We start from the raw sequence: 20,848 nt of genomic DNA on the forward strand, positions 1-20,848 counted from the left end.
GGGAAACACCCATAGAGAAATGGAGGGGGAGGGGTTAGGGGGATGTTGGCCTGGAAACCAACTGGGAAGGGGAATAAAAATCGAAATGTAAATAAGAAATATTCAAGTTAATAAAGATGGGAAAAAAAGAAACTGCAAACAGAGTAGCCATCCTTGAAAGAATTATCACACAAATGACAACATGCTCCCAGCTGTTTTTGTTTATGTGCAACTGTGCATACATATACAGATATGTATGTAACACATGTAATCAAAGACAGTGAGGCTGTAAACATGAGTGTTTACTGATGGGAAAGTGTATGAGAGGGTGGATGAGTAGGGTTGAAAGGAGGTAAAGGAGGAGCAAAGTTATATAATTCTATTTTAATTAAATAAAATATGAGGAGGGGAAATGCTGCCCATTTATTCATCCACTTACAGTGATTTAAATATATGAATTAAAAGCCAACAGAACTATAAAAAGACACAATGTGAAGTTACAATTCAGCAATGTCAATATTCATTTATCAACAATTAGTATTTTATTAAAGTAAACACAATCAAATCACTTTTTAAAACTTACAGTCATTCAAACAATAGGCTGCTTCTCAGTATGTGTATATTTAAGGGAATAGAGCAACTGAGGTAGAAGAAAGGTGAAAGTCAATGAACCCTCCTTGTACATCTTGCAATAGTGATCAGAGAACAAAGTTTTTCATACTGACAGTGCAAATATTTCAAAATGGAATTTAAAACAAAATTTTGAATTTTCAATGTACAAATAGTAAGCAGATACTTTCTAAAAGATGTGTGTTGAGGAAGCACTCTAGAATGTTCAGCGTTACTATGTCCCTTAAAATTAACATCAGCATCATACCTACTAGAACATGTAAAAGTAAGGAAGGACTGAATTTAACTTAACGAAAAAATAAAGAAATTACAATTCTGTACTTATATCTGTCTGTCTGTCTGTCTGTCTGTGTTTCACCTATCTATCTGTCTGTCTGTCTATCATCTATTTGTTTTCATTTTTTTCTCACACTTATCACATCCCATCCATGGATCCTTTTCCTTCTTGTTCCAGGCCCTCTCCATACCTCGCATCACCCTCAAATCCACTCCTTCTCCATTTCCCTTTAGAAGAGATCAGGCCTCTCTAATCTTGGATAGCAACCAAGCATGGCAGAACAAGTTAAAATAAAACTCCGTACAAACCCTCATATCAAAGCTAAATGAGGCAATTCAGTAATAGGAAAAAAATCCCAAAAGCAGGCAAAAAGAGCCAACGACAGTCACGGTTCCTACTGTGAAGAGTTCCACAAGGACGCCAAGTAACACAACGATAACATATATGCAGAGTACTTAGGTCAGACCACTAGGAGTGGATACTCCTTGTTTGCTGTTTCAGTCTCTGTGAACCCCTATGAATCCTGGCTAGTTGATTGTGTGAACCCTGAACTTGCAGTGTCCTTGATGCTTCTGGATTCTATAATCCTTCCTCCCCCTTTCAGGAGTGATTCCCTGAGCTCCTCCTAATATTAGTAGTAAGGAATTGTAAAGTCTTAAACTTTGAAAACACTGGTGAAAAGGCTCAGCCACCAAAGCATCATGACCTGAGTTGATCACTGGCACCTTCACTCGTGTCCCATGGTAGGTGGACATGGATAACACACACACACACACACACACACAAATTGGGAGGGGGCGAGGGACAGGGACAGGGAGAGGGAAAGAAAGGATCACACAAAGATAAGATACAGAGATAAACAGGCAGGCAGGCAAAAATAATCAGAGATAAATTAAGTGTAGAAAACAGCTTGGTGCTTTATTTTTAAAAAGTACATGTACATTTACTACATAACTCATCTATCTTATAAGCAGTTACTTAAGATCAATACATATTCACATAAAATAGTAATAAAAATGTTCACAGCACTTTTATTGCAATAGAAAATACTCAAAAAACAATGTAGCTAATTTGTCAAAAGATGCAGAAAAATATATACTCCATGTGGCTATACAACAGTTTATTTCACAGTTCTCAAGCTTGATGGTGTGTGTACAGATGAACATTTGAATTGGGCTTTGATGCTCTTCTTTTCCAGACTGGACAGTAAGTAGTACTTCTGTGTGGCAGTTTAAATGCAACACTGGTTCCTCCATTTGATACAATATCCAAAAGCATACTCATCCACATCACAGAAGGCCTTACACATTCCTCACATTTTTGCACATCTCTCTATTCTATACTTGATGTCAATAAGACTTCTGACTGCAATTAAGAAAAAGAGAGGCACGAAAGGTGGAAGGAAACTCTCTGGAAAGAGAAAGACTAATAGATGAGGGACAAAAGAGGAAGTCAGGGATGAATATGGTCAAGGTACACTTTATACATGCCCCGCAGTGTCCCAATGGGACCTGTTACTATGGATAATTAACAGGTGCTAATAAAAATGTAACAAAAATTTCTGCTTTGATGTCTGTATCTAAACATACATGCAAATATATGTAGTTACAGATACATTATTAAAATATATGCTGTGATAAGGAAATAATGGGGTCAAAGAAGAGGGGGAGGAGCAACTTACTTTATTCATTATTTTATTCACAATTTAGCAGTCATTTGGGGAAGGGATAAATCTACAAGCATCTTGCTAATCCCACCCCAATGCAGAACTTGAAGTTTAGCCACACCTGAACTCTTAGATATAGCTTTCTTATTCTCCATTTACTAAGCCAATTTATATTCTTACTGATTTATTAAAACAATATTTATACCGTTCTGTAAACTTTTCATTTTACCATTTTTAAAGGACGGTTCATTGCCTTCCATATCGCTGCCAAAGGGCTTTGCTGTTCATTCCATACATTTCCTTGGTTTTTGTTTTTTCAGTTATTAAGGTTAGAATATAATTACATCATTTTCCTGTACTTTTCCCCCCCTCTCCAAAATCTTACACATACTCCTTCTCACTCTTTTTCACATTTATTGTCACGCCCACCTCGGCTGGCAAGGAAGACGCAACACGGTTGGCTTCTTCTCAACAGCCTTTACTGCAGGACACCTTCATTGTTGACACGGGGACACAAGCAGCAAAAGCGCTCGCCTTATATACACAACAGTATGCTAATATTCTCTCAGGGATTGGCGGGGCACAAGTCACCCACTGTCATCCCAGCTACTTGTCCTCCAGAGATTGGCGCGGCATGAACCTCTATTAGCATAGTACCGCCCCAGCCAGACTGAGGTCAGGTGTAAAACTCCGCGCATGCACAGAACAGTACTGTTCACCACAGGAGGGCGCCGGATCACCGCATTATCATACAGCTGCCCTGACGAGGGGACAAGTCTGCGCATGCGCCGTAAGTTACTCACATTCGAACGGGGCTGGCTGTCGGCGCCATCTTTTCTTCGCTGCGCCGCGAACTACAATTTATGACTTCTTTTTAATCTCATTAATTGTTGCCACATGCATCTATGTATGTACACCAGAGATTCCTTTTAAGTGAACATTACTTTCTTTCCACTAGAAACAAATTCCCTTTCTTCGACACCCAGCAATAAGACTGAACAAAGAAAATAAGCTTATAATTGCCCATATATTTTATAACATGTTTATTATATTACTTACTTTTGAGGAGCCTAAGTCTAAACCTTTATAGGATAATTTGATTTGTTTTGATTTTTGATTCTTCACCTATGTAATCAAGTTATAGCAGATAGTGGCTATGCAAGACTTGCTGGCAGAGTCACTTACTTGAGAAACTCAAATGATTGCTATGTGCAAATAAATGTAAGTGTAGCTGTGCATTTATTTACAGATAAGGACTCATACTGTGTGACTTTAATAAACTATCTAAAGATTAAAAAATGTGTTCTGAAATTCTGTAATCATTGCTTTGTATGTTAAGCTTTATAAATATTTAATATTTAATACAGAAATCTATGACAAAGTTATCAAGCTCTGTTACGTGAAGATGTTATTGATGACAAAGCAATCTACAATTCAAAGTTTTTTTTAGAACAAAACATACTTTAAGATCAGATTTTTATTTTCCAAGCATTACCAATGTACTTACTATTTTGAGTCCATGATTCTATGTATACAAATGACATTTTAATAATATTCCTCAGAGATATATATCAGGCAATAGCCAAAAAGAAAAAATGTAAAACTATTTTACTAAAAGTTCAAGAATAAACATTTCAATTTATCAAGTCAAACCACATATAGTGACTGAATTTTCAAATAAAAAATTTGAATCCCAAATGTTAAATAGCTACTTGTGTCAATTTGGCAACAAGGAGCAACAATGGAGGTGGTCTAACCAATTTTCAGTTCTTGCAAAGATTCTACCAAACCATTCAATCTAGTTTATAATTCGAAATTCTTTGCCATTTCCATTCCTAGCTATCGTCCCCATTTTATTCCCTCAGTCACCTAACTGAACATTCTTAAGAGACATCCTAAGGTTTTTGCATCATGTGAACTTAGCTGCCAACATCTATGTCTGAACATTTTTCCTCTCTCAGTTAATGGAGTCCCCATACTCTGAGGAAATTCTAACACATCGACTGAAACTTAGCTGGCCTCCTCTTGCCCCAACTCAAATATCACCATATTTAACACAGTCAGTGGTTTTCTGTCTTCTCCAAATAAACATTTCTACAGTTTGTTCTACCTTCCAAAGTCCACATATCCATTATTAAGTGAGTTTGTTCCAGTGACTCTATGTTTTCAAGAAGTAACAAAACTCAGTCTATGAGAGCTCAGACAAAAATCTGGGAGTAATCTTTGTCCTCCTCTTTGTCAATCTTGGATGGATTCTAGTAACCACTAATATACCAAGAATTCATTCAACTTCATATTTTCACTTATTTGTGTGTGTGTGTGTGTGTGTTGCATGCACATGAGTATGCAGGTGTGTACACATGTGTACATGCAGGTAGAGCTAAAGAACATCAGAATTCTTCCTCTGTAGTTGCCTTATTCCTTGAGAAAACATCTGAATCTGGAGCGTATCTTTCAGCTAACCTGTCTGGCCAGAAATCTCTCACACTCTGCCCCACCATGATACCGTTACAAGCACAGACAACCTTCCTCAGTTTTAAATTGAGATAAATAAATAAAAGAAGGTTCCATGTATCTTCTTCAAGTTTGTAGCCTTTTTTGCTTTGAACTGAAAATCTAGGACAGTTTTGGAACGTACAACTGAGAAACTGAGAAGGATGTGATTTCTCTAAGCTGACAACTACAGGGTAGATAGAGATTCAGACATGATAGAGAAGCCTGCTTTAAATGCAGACATAGCTACATTGTTGGCAGAAGAACACCTAACCAGCTTCAACTTCTTGGTAGACATTCCTCAGTTAAATTCTGGGATCCATATATTGATGGCTTATTACACCTCTGTGTTCTATAGTAAGTAGACTTGTAGTAATGACGCAATAACAGATTAGTTAAAATCCTAAATATTCACTCCATAGTCATAATTTTCTAGTATCTTCCTTGATGTGATTAATATATATGCAGAAATTTTTTGTCTGCTTTTTTTCTGAAATTCTCAATACACCCCCCGCTAATATAAACGTGTATAATAAATATTTGAAAACTATTCTCACAGGACACAGAGAATGTGATTAGTGATCAGAGGACAATGTTAGTGCCTATTTTGTTTTCATTTAAAATTTTAATTTCTGTGAGGATGGATATTTTATACCTCATGTGCTTCAGTCCTTTAAGAAGATATTTATCTAGACATGTACGCATTTTGATTTTCATCTTTAAAGGAATAGGTGCTGTTGGCATCTAGTGGGGAAAAGCCTGAGCTGCTAAGACGTGTCATGCAATGCAGAGTGTAGGTCTTCTAAAGAGAATTGTTCAAACGACATGACCAAGAAGCAAAAGGCAGAGAAAAACTTCTACAAATGAGGACCGTAAAATACTTTTGAGTTTGTATGTTACAAGGGAAAACACAAAATAATGAGACTATTTAAAGTTATTAAAGTCTGAAAAAGGAAAATCATACTAAAAGGTCCAATGTTTGCTTAGAAAATTATGACTTCATAATGGAGCTCATGAATTCATTGAATTATAATACTTAAAGTTGGTTATATATATAAATATAATTTTTGTGGTGAAAACATTACTACCGTGTGTATCACACTGTAGTAAACAATGTTAACTATGAACTTGCTCACACCTTTTATCTTCATTTGAATTCAGGAATGAACTCATAGAAAGGCCACAATAAAATAAGTTATGTATTTTCTCTCTTTCTGATTCACAATGTAGTAAACATATGAGTCTTTAACAATTTCCCTTTTCCTTAATTAATCTTCCTAACACCTTTCTATTTTATTGAGTTAGTGAGTGTTTCACAAGAATTTTGATATTGATAAAAATGGCTAAATTTTACTGCTATGCTAGAAATAAAAAATCTGGATGGGTATTATATAAATTTATTGTGTTGATTCACAGGAAAGAATACTGTACTCAGAGGCCAAATGAGATGCGAAGGTAAATAGAGGCTAAACAGCATCTATACTATACTTGAAGATGTGTGTTTCTTCTTTATGTGTGTCTCCTCATATAATTACAGTAAGGAGTAGAACCAAGTTACCAGGCATAGTTTATAGTTTGATACAAAATAATTATGCCTGCATTCTCCTTTCTGAAATGCCCTTCATAATTTTTGATTCATATTTTCCTCCACTAAGTAATAAAATCGAGTGGACACTAATGGCAATGCCAAAATCTCATTTTGTTCTCACGCATTGATTACTCTCTCTTAAGCCCTTTGTCTCTCGTGAAAATGATTCATGTTCTCAATATCTAATCCCAAATTCTAGTAGTTTATACATTTTCACAGGAGTAAAAATCTGACTGTATATTTACTGAAAGGCTGTATCTCAAGGGACATTCCCTTTCTTTGACCTAGGTGTTCCCATCATATTGAGATGTCAACTCTTGCAAGACACAAAATTCTGAGTACTGTTTGAGAAACTTTTCCAATATTGTCTCAGCATATTTTTGATTATACCAGTCAATGCATGAGCTAGAACCACATCTGAAAAGTTCAGAATTCAATCGTATTTAATTATTTTTGCTTTAAAGAGACACACATATCTTGAAAATCCTGCAGGGAAGACTTAATTAGACTTGTTCTTCTTCTTGGGTCATGTGTCTCTTTTCGTCCTCCGTCTTGAATTCTAGATGCAGCAGTGTGTTCCAGGTCTTATGCAGAAAGCAATCCTAATTTCATTTTCAGAGCACTGAAGTTTACAGTGACCTTTACTCATTCTGCATTCTTTCCTCAAGTCCAAGCTACCATACTCTGGATAACTCCTTTTGCCTGTAAGAAGGAAAGAATGACTAGAATTAGGAATCAATGTATAACAAACATAGCCATAAGGAGATCATTCTAGAGACAAAGGATTATAGGATGACCATTCTCAAATGCTAGGGAAAGTTTAAGGGAATTTGCCATCACTTAATATAAAGGTTATCTCAGAAAGTGTATTGGGACTAAATAGTTGTTCAGAAGAGACTGGGCAGAGATGGCTCAAGGACAGATACTGAAGACAATGGAAAGATGGGATTTACACTGTCTGGCCTTCTCTCTGCCTCTGTTCATAGAATTAGGAATTCCCTTTTCTGCTCTCATAAATAACTAACCTGAATCCTGTGCCTTCATTAATCATTACTAAAATTTTCATTGCAATTTAACTTTGTATTGCAAAATATTTAGAATTATGTGATGCTAAACAAATTATTCAAAGGCTCACAACTTTCCTGGACATTTTGTGACTTTTTTCCAAATGTATTCGTTAAATTATATCTATATGTAACAGAAATATTGATCAAAAAAAGGGGGAGAGGGAGAAAAAGAGGGAGGGAGGGAGTAAGAGAGGGGACGGTTTTGAATTTACATTCATTTTTGGCTCATGTATGGTTTCTAAACTTAATGTACCACTTCTGAAAAAAAGTTATTTAAAAAAGCATTCTTCAAAATTATGTTTGTTAACCTTGATAAGCAATAAATTTGCATAGGGGCTAAAACCACCCTACCACCATTTTCTAATGGTGTATGTTTTCATTGGCACATACTAATTTACACATTGTATATAAATGTTTATATTTAAATGAGAGTTGAGCTTATAGGCTGCATAAAAGATGAAATACCCACTTATCTTATTTCTTTGGAAAAAGGAAGTTTACTAACACTGCCCTTTGTCCTTTTGAATCAGAATAAAAAGAGCAATTGAAGAATTTGTAGTTGTAGCCATGAGCAGTTTCTACCAATTGTGATATTTTGCTATGGTGAAAACTGTCATGTTCTTGTGTATATTTATGAAACTGAAATTATATGACAATATCCTAATATGATAAAGAATTTATTTAATGTGTATATTAATCTATAGCAATATACAGTATAAATCTGAACAAAATGGTTCCCAAAATAATTCTATTACCTGCAATTTCTTTTTACATTTATTTATGTATGTATTTATTTATTTATGTTACCAAAATGTTTTTGAAACATTAGGAAAAAATGACAATGTGTTCTCTTCAATACAAAAATATGTTGTCTTATATTCATAGAATAAGTAGGATTTTTAAAAAATGCCCATTGATAGTACAACTATTTCCAGTTTGCTAGAAAATGATGAAAAAAATGGAGCAACAAAAAAGTATTTTGTTTCTAGTTTGTAGAGCACGCAGAAGAAAGCTGTTATACAAATAGAAATTCCCTCTATAGAGATTTTAAGGACATTAGTCAGTGGTAATATAATGGCATGGGTTATACAAAAAGGAAGGCACTTGGAACATTAGTGAATATGGTGGGTAGATCTTGAATAGGTTACTGGGAGGAATGGAGAGTGAATCAAAATATGTTATATGCAATCTTATATTACAATTAGAAAATTAAAGAAAATAATTTATACAATTTTAAGTGTGACAAACTATATAATTTAAATATTTACTTATTTTTATTTTTGTATTTGTCCCTGCAATAGTTTATGTACACCATACACATGAAGGTTCATATAAAAGACAGAGGGATCATCAGATCCCCTAGAGCTGAGGTTGTAGGTGAAATTCAAATATCTACTGTGGGTGCTAGGAACTGTGGACCTATGCACAAAATTCGATTAGAACTGTAAGCACTCTTAAACACTCAGCTCTACCCAGCTCTGGCGATGTATGATTTATTTATTTTAATTCTATTACTATAGACTAGTGAATATAAACTGAAAATAAACCTACTAACTGTCATTTAAAATTATATTATAACTCTCCTGAGTTTGGAAAGAATATAACATCCAGACATAATGATAGCATTTGTTCTTCACATATTTTTGTCTGTAATAATGAATTCTCTATAGGTGTAGTTCATGTATAATTTTAAAGAAGCATACTTTTCTTCTGGAAGTAAAAGAAATAATACTTAAAAGGATTGAAAAACAATATAATTTATGCCACTCTATTATCTAAATGACATAATTTCCAAACCTGTATTGAATGTTATTTTCTCTTCGTTGAAGGAATAGATCAGTAGCTAGTTATTAGTGATGGCATGTGAAGAGATATACTGTAAAGAGGATAAAGACTGAAATACATTTATAGAATAAATTACTGCAGAAAATATAGAAGAACTATTACATTTTGGAGGCCATATGAAGCTTACAGTACATGAGAGAATGAATGGATTGATTAATTAATAAAAGTTAATAATCAAAATGAGCATTTTTGTTTTGACTTTGTGAAGTTAATGCATGCCTATCACTTAATAAGAGAATCAGCATATTTACTTCATACCTGATGGAAAGGGATAGTTCATGGGGTAAAATTTTCACCTAAATATAGTAGGTGATCATGACAAGAAGTAAGTATTGCTCTAGTGAGAAAATTGTCATATGAATGACATCAGGACTTATGTGCTTGTGTAGAACTTTGAATCAGGCTGAAGAAATTGTATTGAGAAGGAAAAAAAAAGACAACGCAACTTACTGACAAAACAAACAAAAAATGAACAAATAAAAGGCCAACGAGGGTCATAATTGGCTTGGACATTTGAGAAAAGAATGCTGAAAAGGACTTCATTAATTGCCTACTGTTGTAGAGTACAGTGAAACTGAAATAAATATTCTAAAATTGAGTTATTTACACCTTTATGTTGATAATGCCCAACAATAGTTTTTCTGAACAAGGTAAGGGATGATTATACTTATTTTCATTCTAAACTTTGTAATCATTTCAGACTTTATCATATTGGAATATGAACACAGTGGAAGCCAATCCCACTAGGTGTTACAACGTTCATACACATAATAATGTCTACAAGCAGTAAGAATTATCAGTATCAATGCAATTTTTTGACTGGACTATATTTTATTCTTGTTTTACCAGGTTTATTTCCTCTTAGTAACTGTTTTCTGTTATAGGAGCAAATCAAGACTAGCATAATAAATCCAGAACAATAGTATTCTCATTCCTATAGATTTTTTAATATTTTTCACAAACAGCAACCGAGGCCTCCCAAAAGCATTACTGCAAATACTGCCAAAAAAGGTTTTCATATTACCTGTTAGTATTGTGATCGAAAAAAGCAGAATAAAGAAAAGTAGATGAAACTTCATGGTACAGTTTCTTGGACAAGAAGTTGCAACAGATCTTCTTTTGAAAGTCAGTTTGTTTTGTAGTCAGGAAACAATGACCATTTCTATTTATAGATCTGGGAAAACAATGTTAGCTATTGAAGCTTGCGAAAACCCAAATTATTTGTCTGTGTGGGCGATTCCTCCCATTTTAAAAGAACACGATCAGAAAATTACTCCTAGTAAATTTCCTTAGGAAAGCAAAATCTAATTAGATTAATTTTCATGGAACTTGACAGTAGTCAACCATTTTCTCCACTATTTTAATAAGAAATAGTTGTTTTAAGTGATTGTTAAAATAGAAATATTAAAAATTGCAGCTACATGACCTCATTTATATATGTGTTGAGCTAGCTACTCAAATGTACCTGTTATTGCTGTCTTTCAGTGTTGTGTCTCAGGGTGTTAGAGCTCGAGAATTCTCATGCTTTCACAAGTTTCATAGCTAGTGGCCCAGAAACCAATTGATTTGTTTCACTTCTAAGATACAATCATTTACATATAACATATTCAGGAATTCTCTATTCATTGATGATTGTAGGGAAGGCATCCACACTATTTAATAATGGTTAATTAATTAGTTAACATACAGTTCAAACTTGAAAATAAAATACTTTTCATCATCCTATTTATGGACTGGAAAGTGATGTCAGATTCAATCAGATTGTTTGTTTTCTATAGAGTAAAAGAAATTGCTGGGAGTAGACACAGCTTACAGAAGGGTCAGATTAAAAAAAAAGTAAAACAAAACAAACCAAGAACAAAAACAACAAAAACGTAGAACTATGGTTCTTAAATTTTACCTACACAATAATTTCCAAGATGACTTGTTCACTTAAGGTTTGAGAGTTCCAGACCCCTCATGTCTGGTTTGATAGGTTTTAAACAGAGGTTCAGCATTTTCACTTCAAATATGACCCAGAAATATTACTACTACTGTAAGGGACTGTACATTGCTCTGACAAATATGATTTGACCATAGAAATAGTCCATATGACAGAAAGAAAAATACAGATTCATGGGCTTCATGAAGATCATATGGGTCTGGTTTGAGACTTCCATCCTACCTTTTCATCCCAGGTAACATAGGGAAAACAAAGGTAGGTGAACTTATAGACTTGATAATATTATGCATAATGAGTGTTTCACAGTGTAAAATAAAAATAGAAACTGTTGAATTAAGTCAGAGTCAAAGAAGGGATTCAAGTTCCATGACAGAATATTTTCTTCCTGAAAAAGAAGAAAGCCTGGAGAAATCATCATGTTGAACAAAACAAGTCTGTGGCTATTTTACTATGTAAGACGTAACCCTTAATAAATGGATATCATAGAGCATTGACATTTAGAATTCAGTCATTGATTTCTAATTCCATTAATTATGGGACACATTGGACACCATGAAAGCATTTTTATGATTTTTCATAATCCTTGTAACTTTGTATTTGAGAGTTCCAGACCCCTTGTTTGCAGAAATAAGTATTTATTAAATTTACAGATTTGCATTGTCTAGAAAAATCCTTCACCAGGATGTGCCAGAGGTCTCTTGGGGTTTGGAGCTGAAATGGGACATAGCGTTAGATGAAGGCCAAAAGAATGATGATCTCGGCGGATACCGGCCCGCAGCAGCTCTCTGCTCCCAGACCCGGTGAGAGAGAGACCCAACCGCCTGGTCAGGTGGGCACTCCTGAGGCTGCAGAGCGGAAGAGACCACCAACACTGCTCACCCCTGCCCACATCTCTGGCCCAAGAGGAAACTGTATAAGGCCTCTGGGCTCCCGTGGGGGAGGGCCCAGGAGCGGCAGGACACCTGCCTGAGATACCGCCGGAACCTGAAAGAAACAGACCGGATAAACAGTTCTCTGCACCCAAATCCCGTGGGAGGGAGAGCTAAACCTTCAGAGAGGCAGACAAGCCTGGGAAACCAGAAGAGACTGCTCCCTGCACACACATCTCGGACGCCAGAGGAAAAAGCCAAAGACCATCTGGAACCCTGGTGCACTGAAGCTCCCGGAAGGGGCAGCACAGGTCTTCCTGGTTGCTGCCGCTGCAGAGAGCCCCTGGGCAGCACCCCACGAGCGAACCTGAGCCTCGGGACCACAGGTAAGACCAAATTTTCTGCTGCAAGAAAGCTGCCTGGTGAACTCAAGACACAGGCCCACAGGAACAGCTGAAGACCTGTAGAGAGGAAAAACTACACGCCCGAAAGCAGAACACACTGTCCCCATAACTGACTGAAAGAGAGGAAAACAGGTCTACAGCACTCCTGACACACAGGCTTATAGGACAGTCTAGCCACTGTCAGAAAAAGCAGAACAAAGTAACAATAGAGATAATCTGATGGCGAGAGGCAAGCGCAGGAACCCAAGCAACAGAAACCAAGACTACATGCCATCATCGGAGCCCAATACTCCCACCAAAACAAACATGGAATATCCAAACACAGCAGAAAAGCAAGATCTAGTTTCAAAATCATATTTGATCATGATGCTGGAAGACTTCAAGAAAGATATGAACACACTTAGGGAAACACAGGAAAACATTAATAAACAAGTAGAAGCCTACAGAGAGGAATCGCAAAAATCCCTGAAAGAATTCCAGGAAAACACAATCAAACAGTTGAAGGAATTAAAAATGGAAATAGAAGCAATCAAGAAAGAACACATGGAAACAACCCTGGATATAGAAAACCAAAAGAAGAGACAAGGAGCTGTAGATACAAGCTTCACCAACAGAATACAAGAGATGGAAGAGAGAATCTCAGGAGCAGAAGATTCCATAGAAATCATTGACTCAACTGTCAAAGATAATGTAAAGCGGAAAAAGCTACTAGTCCAAAACATACAGGAAATCCAGGACTCAATGAGAAGATCAAACCTAAGGATAATAGGTATAGAAGAGAGTGAAGACTCCCAGCTCAAAGGACCAGTAAATATCTTCAACAAAATCATAGAAGAAAACTTCCCTAACCTAAAAAAAGAGATACCCATAGACATACAAGAGGCCTACAGAACTCCAAATAGATTGGACCAGAAAAGAAACACCTCCCGTCACATAATTGTCAAAACACCAAACGCACAAAATAAAGAAAGAATATTAAAAGCAGTAAGGGAAAAAGGTAAAGTAACATATAAAGGGAGACCTATCAGAATCACACCAGACTTCTCGCCAGAAACTATGAAGGCCAGAAGATCCTGGACTGATGTCATACAGACCCTAAGAGAACACAAATGCCAGCCCAGGTTACTCTATCCAGCAAAACTCTCAATTAACATTGATGGAGAAACCAAGATATTCCATGACAAAACCAAATTTACACAATATCTTTCTACAAATCCAGCACTACAAAGGATAATAAATGGTAAAGCCCAACATAAGGAGGCAAGCTATACCCTAGAAGAAGCAAGAAACTAATCGTCTTGGCAACAAAACAAAGAGAATGAAAGCACACAAACATAACCTCACATCCAAATATGAATATAAAGGGAAACAATAATCACTATTCCTTAATATCTCTCAATATCAATGGCCTCAACTCCCCAATAAAAAGACATAGATTAACAAACTGGATACGCAACGAGGACCCTGCATTCTGCTGCCTACAGGAAACACACCTCAGAGACAAAGACAGACACTACCTCAGAGTGAAAGGCTGGAAAACAACTTTCCAAGCAAATGGTCAGAAGAAGCAAGCTGGAGTAGCCATTCTAATATCAAATAAAATCAATTTCCAACTAAAAGTCATCAAAAAAGATAAGGAAGGACACTTCACATTCATCAAAGGAAAAATCCACCAAGATGAACTCTCAATCCTAAACATCTATGCCCCAAATACAAGGGCACCTACATACGTAAAAGAAACCTTACTAAAGCTCAAAACACACATTGCACCTCACACAATAATAGTGGGAGATTTCAACACCCCACTCTCATCAATGGACAGATCATGGAAACAGAAAATAAACAGTGATGTAGACAGACTAAGAGAAGTCATGAGCCAAATGGACTTAACGGATATTTATAGAACATTCTATCCTAAAGCAAAAGGATATACCTTCTTCTCAGCTCCTCATGGTACTTTCTCCAAAATTGACCATATAATTGGTCAAAAAACGGGCCTCAACAGGTACAGAAAGATAGAAATAATCCCAGGCGTGCTATCGGACCACCACGGCCTAAAACTGGTCTTCAATAACAATAAGGGAAGAATGCCCACATATACGTGGAAATTGAACAATGCTCTACTCAATGATAACCTGGTCAAGGAAGAAATAAAGAAAGAAATTAAAAACTTTTTAGAATTTAATGAAAATGAAGATACAACATACTCAAACTTATGGGACACAATGAAAGCTGTGCTAAGAGGAAAACTCATAGCGCTGAGTGCCTGCAGAATGAAACAGGAAAGAGCATATGTCAGCAGCTTGACAGCACACCTAAAAGCTCTAGAACAAAAAGAAGCAAATACACCCAGGAGGAGTAGAAGGCAGGAAATAATCAAACTCAGAGCGGAAATCAACCAAGTAGAAACAAAAAGGACCATAGAAAGAATCAACAGAACCAAAAGTTGGTTCTTTGAGAAAATCAACAAGATAGATAAACCCTTAGCCAGACTAACGAGAGGACACAGAGAGTGCGTCCAAATTAACAAAATCAGAAATGAAAAGGGAGACATAACTACAGATTCAGAGGAAATTCAAAAAATCATCAGATCTTACTATAAAAACCTATATTCAACAAAATTTGAAAATCTTCAGGAAATGGACAATTTCCTAGACAGATACCAGGTATCGAAGTTAAATCAGGAACAGATAAACCAGTTAAACAACCCCATAACTCCTAAGGAAATAGAAGCAGTCATTAAAGGTCTCCCAACCAAAAAGAGCCCAGGTCCAGACGGGTTTAGTGCAGAATTCTATCAAACCTTCATAAAAGACCTCATACCAATATTATCCAAACTATTCCAAAAAATTGAAACAGATGGAGCACTACCGAATTCCTTTTACGAAGCCACAATTACTCTTATACCTAAACCACACAAAGACACAACAAAGAAAGAGAACTTCAGACCAATTTCCCTTATGAATATCGACGCAAAAATACTCAATAAAATTCTGGCAAACCGAATTCAAGAGCACATCAAAACAATCATCCACCATGATCAAGTAGGCTTCAACCCAGGCATGCAGGGATGGTTTAATATACGGAAAACCATCAACGTGATCCATTATATAAACAAACTGAAAGAACAGAACCACATGATCATTTCATTAGATGCTGAGAAAGCATTTGACAAAATTCAACACCCCTTCATGATAAAAGTCCTGGAAAGAATAGGAATTCAAGGCCCATACCTAAACATAGTAAAAGCCATATACAGCAAACCAGTTGCTAACATTAAACTAAATGGAGAGAAACTTGAAGCAATCCCACTAAAATCAGGGACTAGACAAGGCTGCCCACTCTCTCCCTACTTATTCAATATAGTTCTTGAAGTTCTAGCCAGAGCAATCAGAGAACAAAAGGAGATCAAAGGGATACAGATCGGAAAAGAAGAGGTCAAAATATCACTATTTGCAGATGACATGATAGTATATTTAAGTGATCCCAAAAGTTCCACCAGAGAACTACTAAAGCTGATAAACAACTTCAGCAAAGTGGCTGGGTATAAAATTAACTCAAATAAATCAGTTGCCTTCCTCTATACAAAAGAGAAACAAGCCGAGAAAGAAATTAGGGAAACGACACCCTTCATAATAGACCCAAATAATATAAAGTACCTCGGTGTGACTTTAACCAAGCAAGTAAAAGATCTGTACAATAAGAACTTCAAGACACTGAGGAAAGAAATTGAAGAAGACCTCAGAAGATGGAAAGATCTCCCATGCTCATGGATTGGCAGGATTAATATAGTAAAAATGGCCATTTTACCAAAAGCAATCTACAGATTCAATGCAATCCCCATCAAAATACCAATCCAATTCTTCAGAGAGTTAGACAGAACAATTTGCAAATTCATCTGGAATAACAAAAAACCCAGGATAGCTAAAGCTATCCTCAACAATAAAAGGACTTCAGGGGGAATCACTATCCCTGAACTCAAGCAGTATTACAGAGCAATAGTGATAAAAACTGCTTGGTATTGGTACAGAGACAGACAGATAGACCAATGGAATAGAATTGAAGACCCAGAAATGAACCCACACACCTATGGTCACTTGATTTTTGACAAAGGAGCCAAAACCATCCAATGGAAAAAAGATAGCATTTTCAGCAAATGGTGCTGGTTCAACTGGAGGGCAACATGTAGAAGAATGCAGATCGATCCATGCTTATCACCCTGTACAAAGCTTAAGTCCAAGTGGATCAAGGACCTCCACATCAAACCAGACACACTCAAACTAATAGAAGAAAAACTAGGGAAGCATCTGGAACACATGGGCACTGGAAAAAATTTCCTGAACAAAACACCAATGGCTTATGCTCTAAGATCAAGAATCGACAAATGGGATCTCATAAAACTGCAAAGCTTCTGTAAGGCAAAGGACACTGTGGTTAGGACAAAACGGCAACCAACAGATTAGGAAAAGATCTTTACCAATCCTACAACAGATAGAGGCCTTATATCCAAAATATACAAAGAACTCAAGAAGTTAGACCGCAGGGAAACAAATAACCCTATTAAAAAATGGGGTTCAGAGCTAAACAAAGAATTCACAGCTGAGGAATGCCGAATGGCTGAGAAACACCTAAAGAAATGTTCAACATCTTTAGTCATAAGGGAAATGCAAATCAAAACAACCCTGAGATTTCACCTCACACCAGTGAGAATGGCTAAGATCAAAAACTCAGGGGACAGCAGATGCTGGCGAGGATGTGGAGAAAGAGGAACACTCCTCCATTGTTGGTGGGATTGCAGACTGGTAAAACCATTCTGGAAATCAGTCTGGAGGTTCCTCAGAAAATTGGACATTGAACTGCCTGAGGATCCAGCTATACCTCTCTTGGGCATATACCCAAAAGATGCCTCAACATATAAAAGAGACACGTGCTCCACTATGTTCATCGCAGCCTTATTTATAATAGCCAGTAAATGGAAAGAACCCAGATGCCCTTCAACAGAGGAATGGATACAGAAAATGTGGTACATCTACACAATGGAATATTACTCAGCTATCAAAAACAACGAGTTTATGAAATTCGTAGGCAAATGGTTGGAACTGGAAAATATCATCCTGAGTGAGCTAACCCAATCACAGAAAGACATACATGGTATGCACTCATTGATAAGTGGCTATTAGCCCAAATGCTTGAATTACCCTAGATCCCTAGAACAAACGAAACTCAAGACGGATGATCAAAATGTGAATGCTTCACTCCTTCTTTAAATGAGGAAAAAGAATACCCTTGGCAGGGAAGGGAGAGGCAAAGATTAAAACAGAGACTGAAGGAACACCCATTCAGAGCCTGTCCCACATTTGGCCCATACATATACAGCCACCCAAGTAGACAAGATGGATGAAGCAAAGAAGTGCAGACCGACAGGAGCCGGATGTAGATCGCTCCTGAGAGACACAGCCAGAATACAGCAAAGACAGAGGCGAATGCCAGCAGCAAACCACTGAACTGAGAATAGGTCCCCTATTGAAGGAATCAGAGAAAGAACTGGAAGAGCTTGAAGGGGCTCGAGACCCCAAAAGTACAACAATGCCAAGCAACCAGAGCTTCCAGGGACTAAGCCACTACCTAAAGACTATACATGGACTGACCCTGGACTCTGACCCCATAGGTAGCAATGAATATCCTAGTAAGAGCACCAGTGGAAGGGGAAGCCCTTGGTCCTGCTAAGACTGAACCCCCAGTGAACTAGTCTATGGGCGGAGGGCGGCAATGGGGGGAGGGTTGGGAGGGGAACACCCATAAGGAAGGGGAGGGGGAGGGGGATGTTTGCCCGGAAACCGGGAAAGGGAATAACACTCGAAATGTATATAAGAAATACTCAAGCTAATAATAAAAAAAAAAAAAGAATGATGATCTCTGGCCTTGTACCTGTCTCAAAGTATAAAGGTGTCTAGAGGCTGATGGCTTCTGGAGACTTAACCATCGCTTGCTTATTCTGTGGCAGAAAACCACTGGCTTTTCTCTTCAACTCTCTGTGCTTTATTTTTACTTCATAACTCACTGGGCTTTACTTTATAAATCTCTGTGCTTTATTAAATGCTAGACACTTAACTCTTACTGCTCTGCTTCAAACATGCTGAAAACTTAACTCTTTATGCTTAAATAAACATCGGTGTCTCACTCTGTAACTCTTACCTGTGCTAAATTCTCACACATAAATTAACACATCCTGGTTAGCATCAGGGAATCAAGTAGAAGGCTTTATTCCTAGAGCTCCTTTAAGTAATCTAGTAGCCCCTGGCTAGCCAGGTGAGAGGCTCAGAGCTCCCTAATTATTTTTGAAGCAAGAGAAAGCAATGGAAAGGGGTCAGTAACACAGTACATACACATGGGGTAAAGTGGAAAATACCCACACCGCCTTTCTTTACTGCTTTCTGCTACATATAGATTTTAGACAAAATTTCTCTACGTAAGAGTTACCTCATAGAAAACAAGCTCAGAGCAGTATTTCATACCGTAAATTATATGTTCAAAGCAATAGTTTTTACGTGGCCTTGCCTTATCATAATATACACCTGTGACTTCATCCTTGGATCTGGATGTTTTTCCTTGAATACTAATTTATGCCAGCCTATAACTCCTTTTAGTGTAGTATATGAAAGTTCCTTGTATTTCTTATTTTTCAACCTTTACTATTATGAAAAATGGCTCATTCTATTCTTGATTATAACTTTATTACATTTTTTTGAGCAAAACAACAACAACCATTTCTTAAAACTAACTTCTCAAGGATTATTTGAATCAAATCAGAAAACTATAAAACCATTAATTCATCTAAACAGTAATAACTCATGAAAGTTCATCTTTAGGTTGATCTGAAGAAACTTTGCTTAAAAGGGTTGGCTAATGTTCAGGAATTCATTGGCTACTTAATAGTGACCACAAAATGTCATCTGCAAAAAGCAATCTAAAAATGAAGTCTCTTGGAACCTTGCCTCTCAGAGCTCACCCCTCATAAGCCATGCAAAGATAGTGGGCCACCTCTAAGAAGGCCTCCTGCTAGCCTTGACCTATCCTAGATGGCTGCTGACACAGAAACCTTTCTAGGTTCTCTGGACAGGCCTGCTACTGCCTGTGGTCAGGCTTCTTAGACAAGCCAGCTACTGTCTATGCTCAGGCTTCTTGGACAGAGGTACTACTGTCTGTTGTCAGGCTTCTTGGACAAGCCAGCTACTGTCAGTGGTCAGGCTTCTTATTGGAATCCTTAGATAGGGTGGCTTGGTGACTTGACCGGTAGGTGGGGAATCCTGACAAGTAGGTAAATGAAGCTGAGTATCGATCCTGATTATCCTTATAAGAATAGTGACTGGGTTCTATCTAGGGAAAAGCTAGAAGCCTTTTCTGAGGAGAAGGGGAAAGAAGTTTTGAGGGTGAAACTGGGAGAAAAGGAGGAAGGGGTCTGCAATCAGGATGTAAAGTGAATAAATAAGTTAATTAATGAAAAAAGAAGACAATCTGGAAGATTAAATCTACAAAAGCTAACTGTCGTTAAGGAAAGATTTGTCTTTTAATTCATCTTGCCATAGGGCTAGGTGACTGCACCTTAGAACTACCTTCTGCTCCAACAAGGAAAGTTCTAGGTTTTAAGTCTATGATGGTGAAAGACCCACCCCATGAGTCTTAACTCAGAGCTGCAACAGGCTTGAACGAGCCCAGGCACGCCCAGATACCTAGGGCCGAGTCACCGTTAAAACTAACAGACCATAAAAGGAAAGGAATACAGAACAGACTAGGAGTACCGGATCTGGCAGGAAGGGATAAGCCCCTAGCCCCCGACATTCAGGATGTCCCAGCCCGCACGTACTCTTTTACCATGTTACAACCTCATTCGAATATGATGCAAACCTGCCAATGTGTGTAGCTAGACCTTATTACCTCATCATGTGAAATAACCAATCATATGTGAACATGTCTATATGCCTCGTTTAAATCCACCAATCCCCGTAACTATGCATCTGCTTCCGTATGCCCGCTTCTGCTTCCCCAAACCCTATAAAAGCCCCATGCTGGAGCTGCTGGGCGCGCAAG

At 37.2% G+C, this 20,848-nt stretch overlaps 1 protein-coding gene and 1 pseudogene across 2 annotated transcripts; both read right to left on the reverse strand.

Annotated features, from left to right (window-relative positions):
• Nucleotides 1-1,896: 1,896 nt before the first annotated feature.
• Defb16-ps (defensin beta 16 pseudogene) lies at nt 1,897-10,685 on the reverse strand (annotated as a pseudogene). The gene is made up of 2 exons (NR_002707.2): nt 10,570-10,685; nt 1,897-2,251 (listed from the first exon to the last, which is right to left on the reverse strand). The product of NR_002707.2 is annotated as a defensin beta 16 pseudogene (transcript).
• On the reverse strand, nt 7,059-10,685 carry Defb17 (defensin beta 17). Its single transcript, NM_001037534.2, has 2 exons — nt 10,570-10,685; nt 7,059-7,335 (listed from the first exon to the last, which is right to left on the reverse strand). Exons 1-2 carry the CDS (start codon nt 10,622-10,624, stop codon nt 7,193-7,195), a joined length of 198 nt encoding a protein of 65 aa, NP_001032623.2. The 5' UTR covers nt 10,625-10,685; the 3' UTR covers nt 7,059-7,192.
• Nucleotides 10,686-20,848: the final 10,163 nt, after the last annotated feature.

This window comes from Rattus norvegicus, chromosome 9, assembly GCF_021556685.1.
Source record: "Rattus norvegicus strain SHRSP/BbbUtx chromosome 9, alternate assembly SHRSP_T2T, whole genome shotgun sequence".
NCBI lineage: Eukaryota > Metazoa > Chordata > Mammalia > Rodentia > Muridae > Rattus > Rattus norvegicus.

Bases quoted from the DNA above. Each gene is read 5' to 3' on its own strand.
- Defb17 (NM_001037534.2), bottom strand. From the start codon at position 10,624: ATGAAGTTTCATCTACTTTTCTTTATTCTGCTTTTTTCGATCACAATA. The intron at 7,336-10,569 runs GTAATATGAAAA...TCCTTCTTACAG, and splicing joins TTCGATCACAATACTAACAG to GCAAAAGGAGTTATCCAGAG.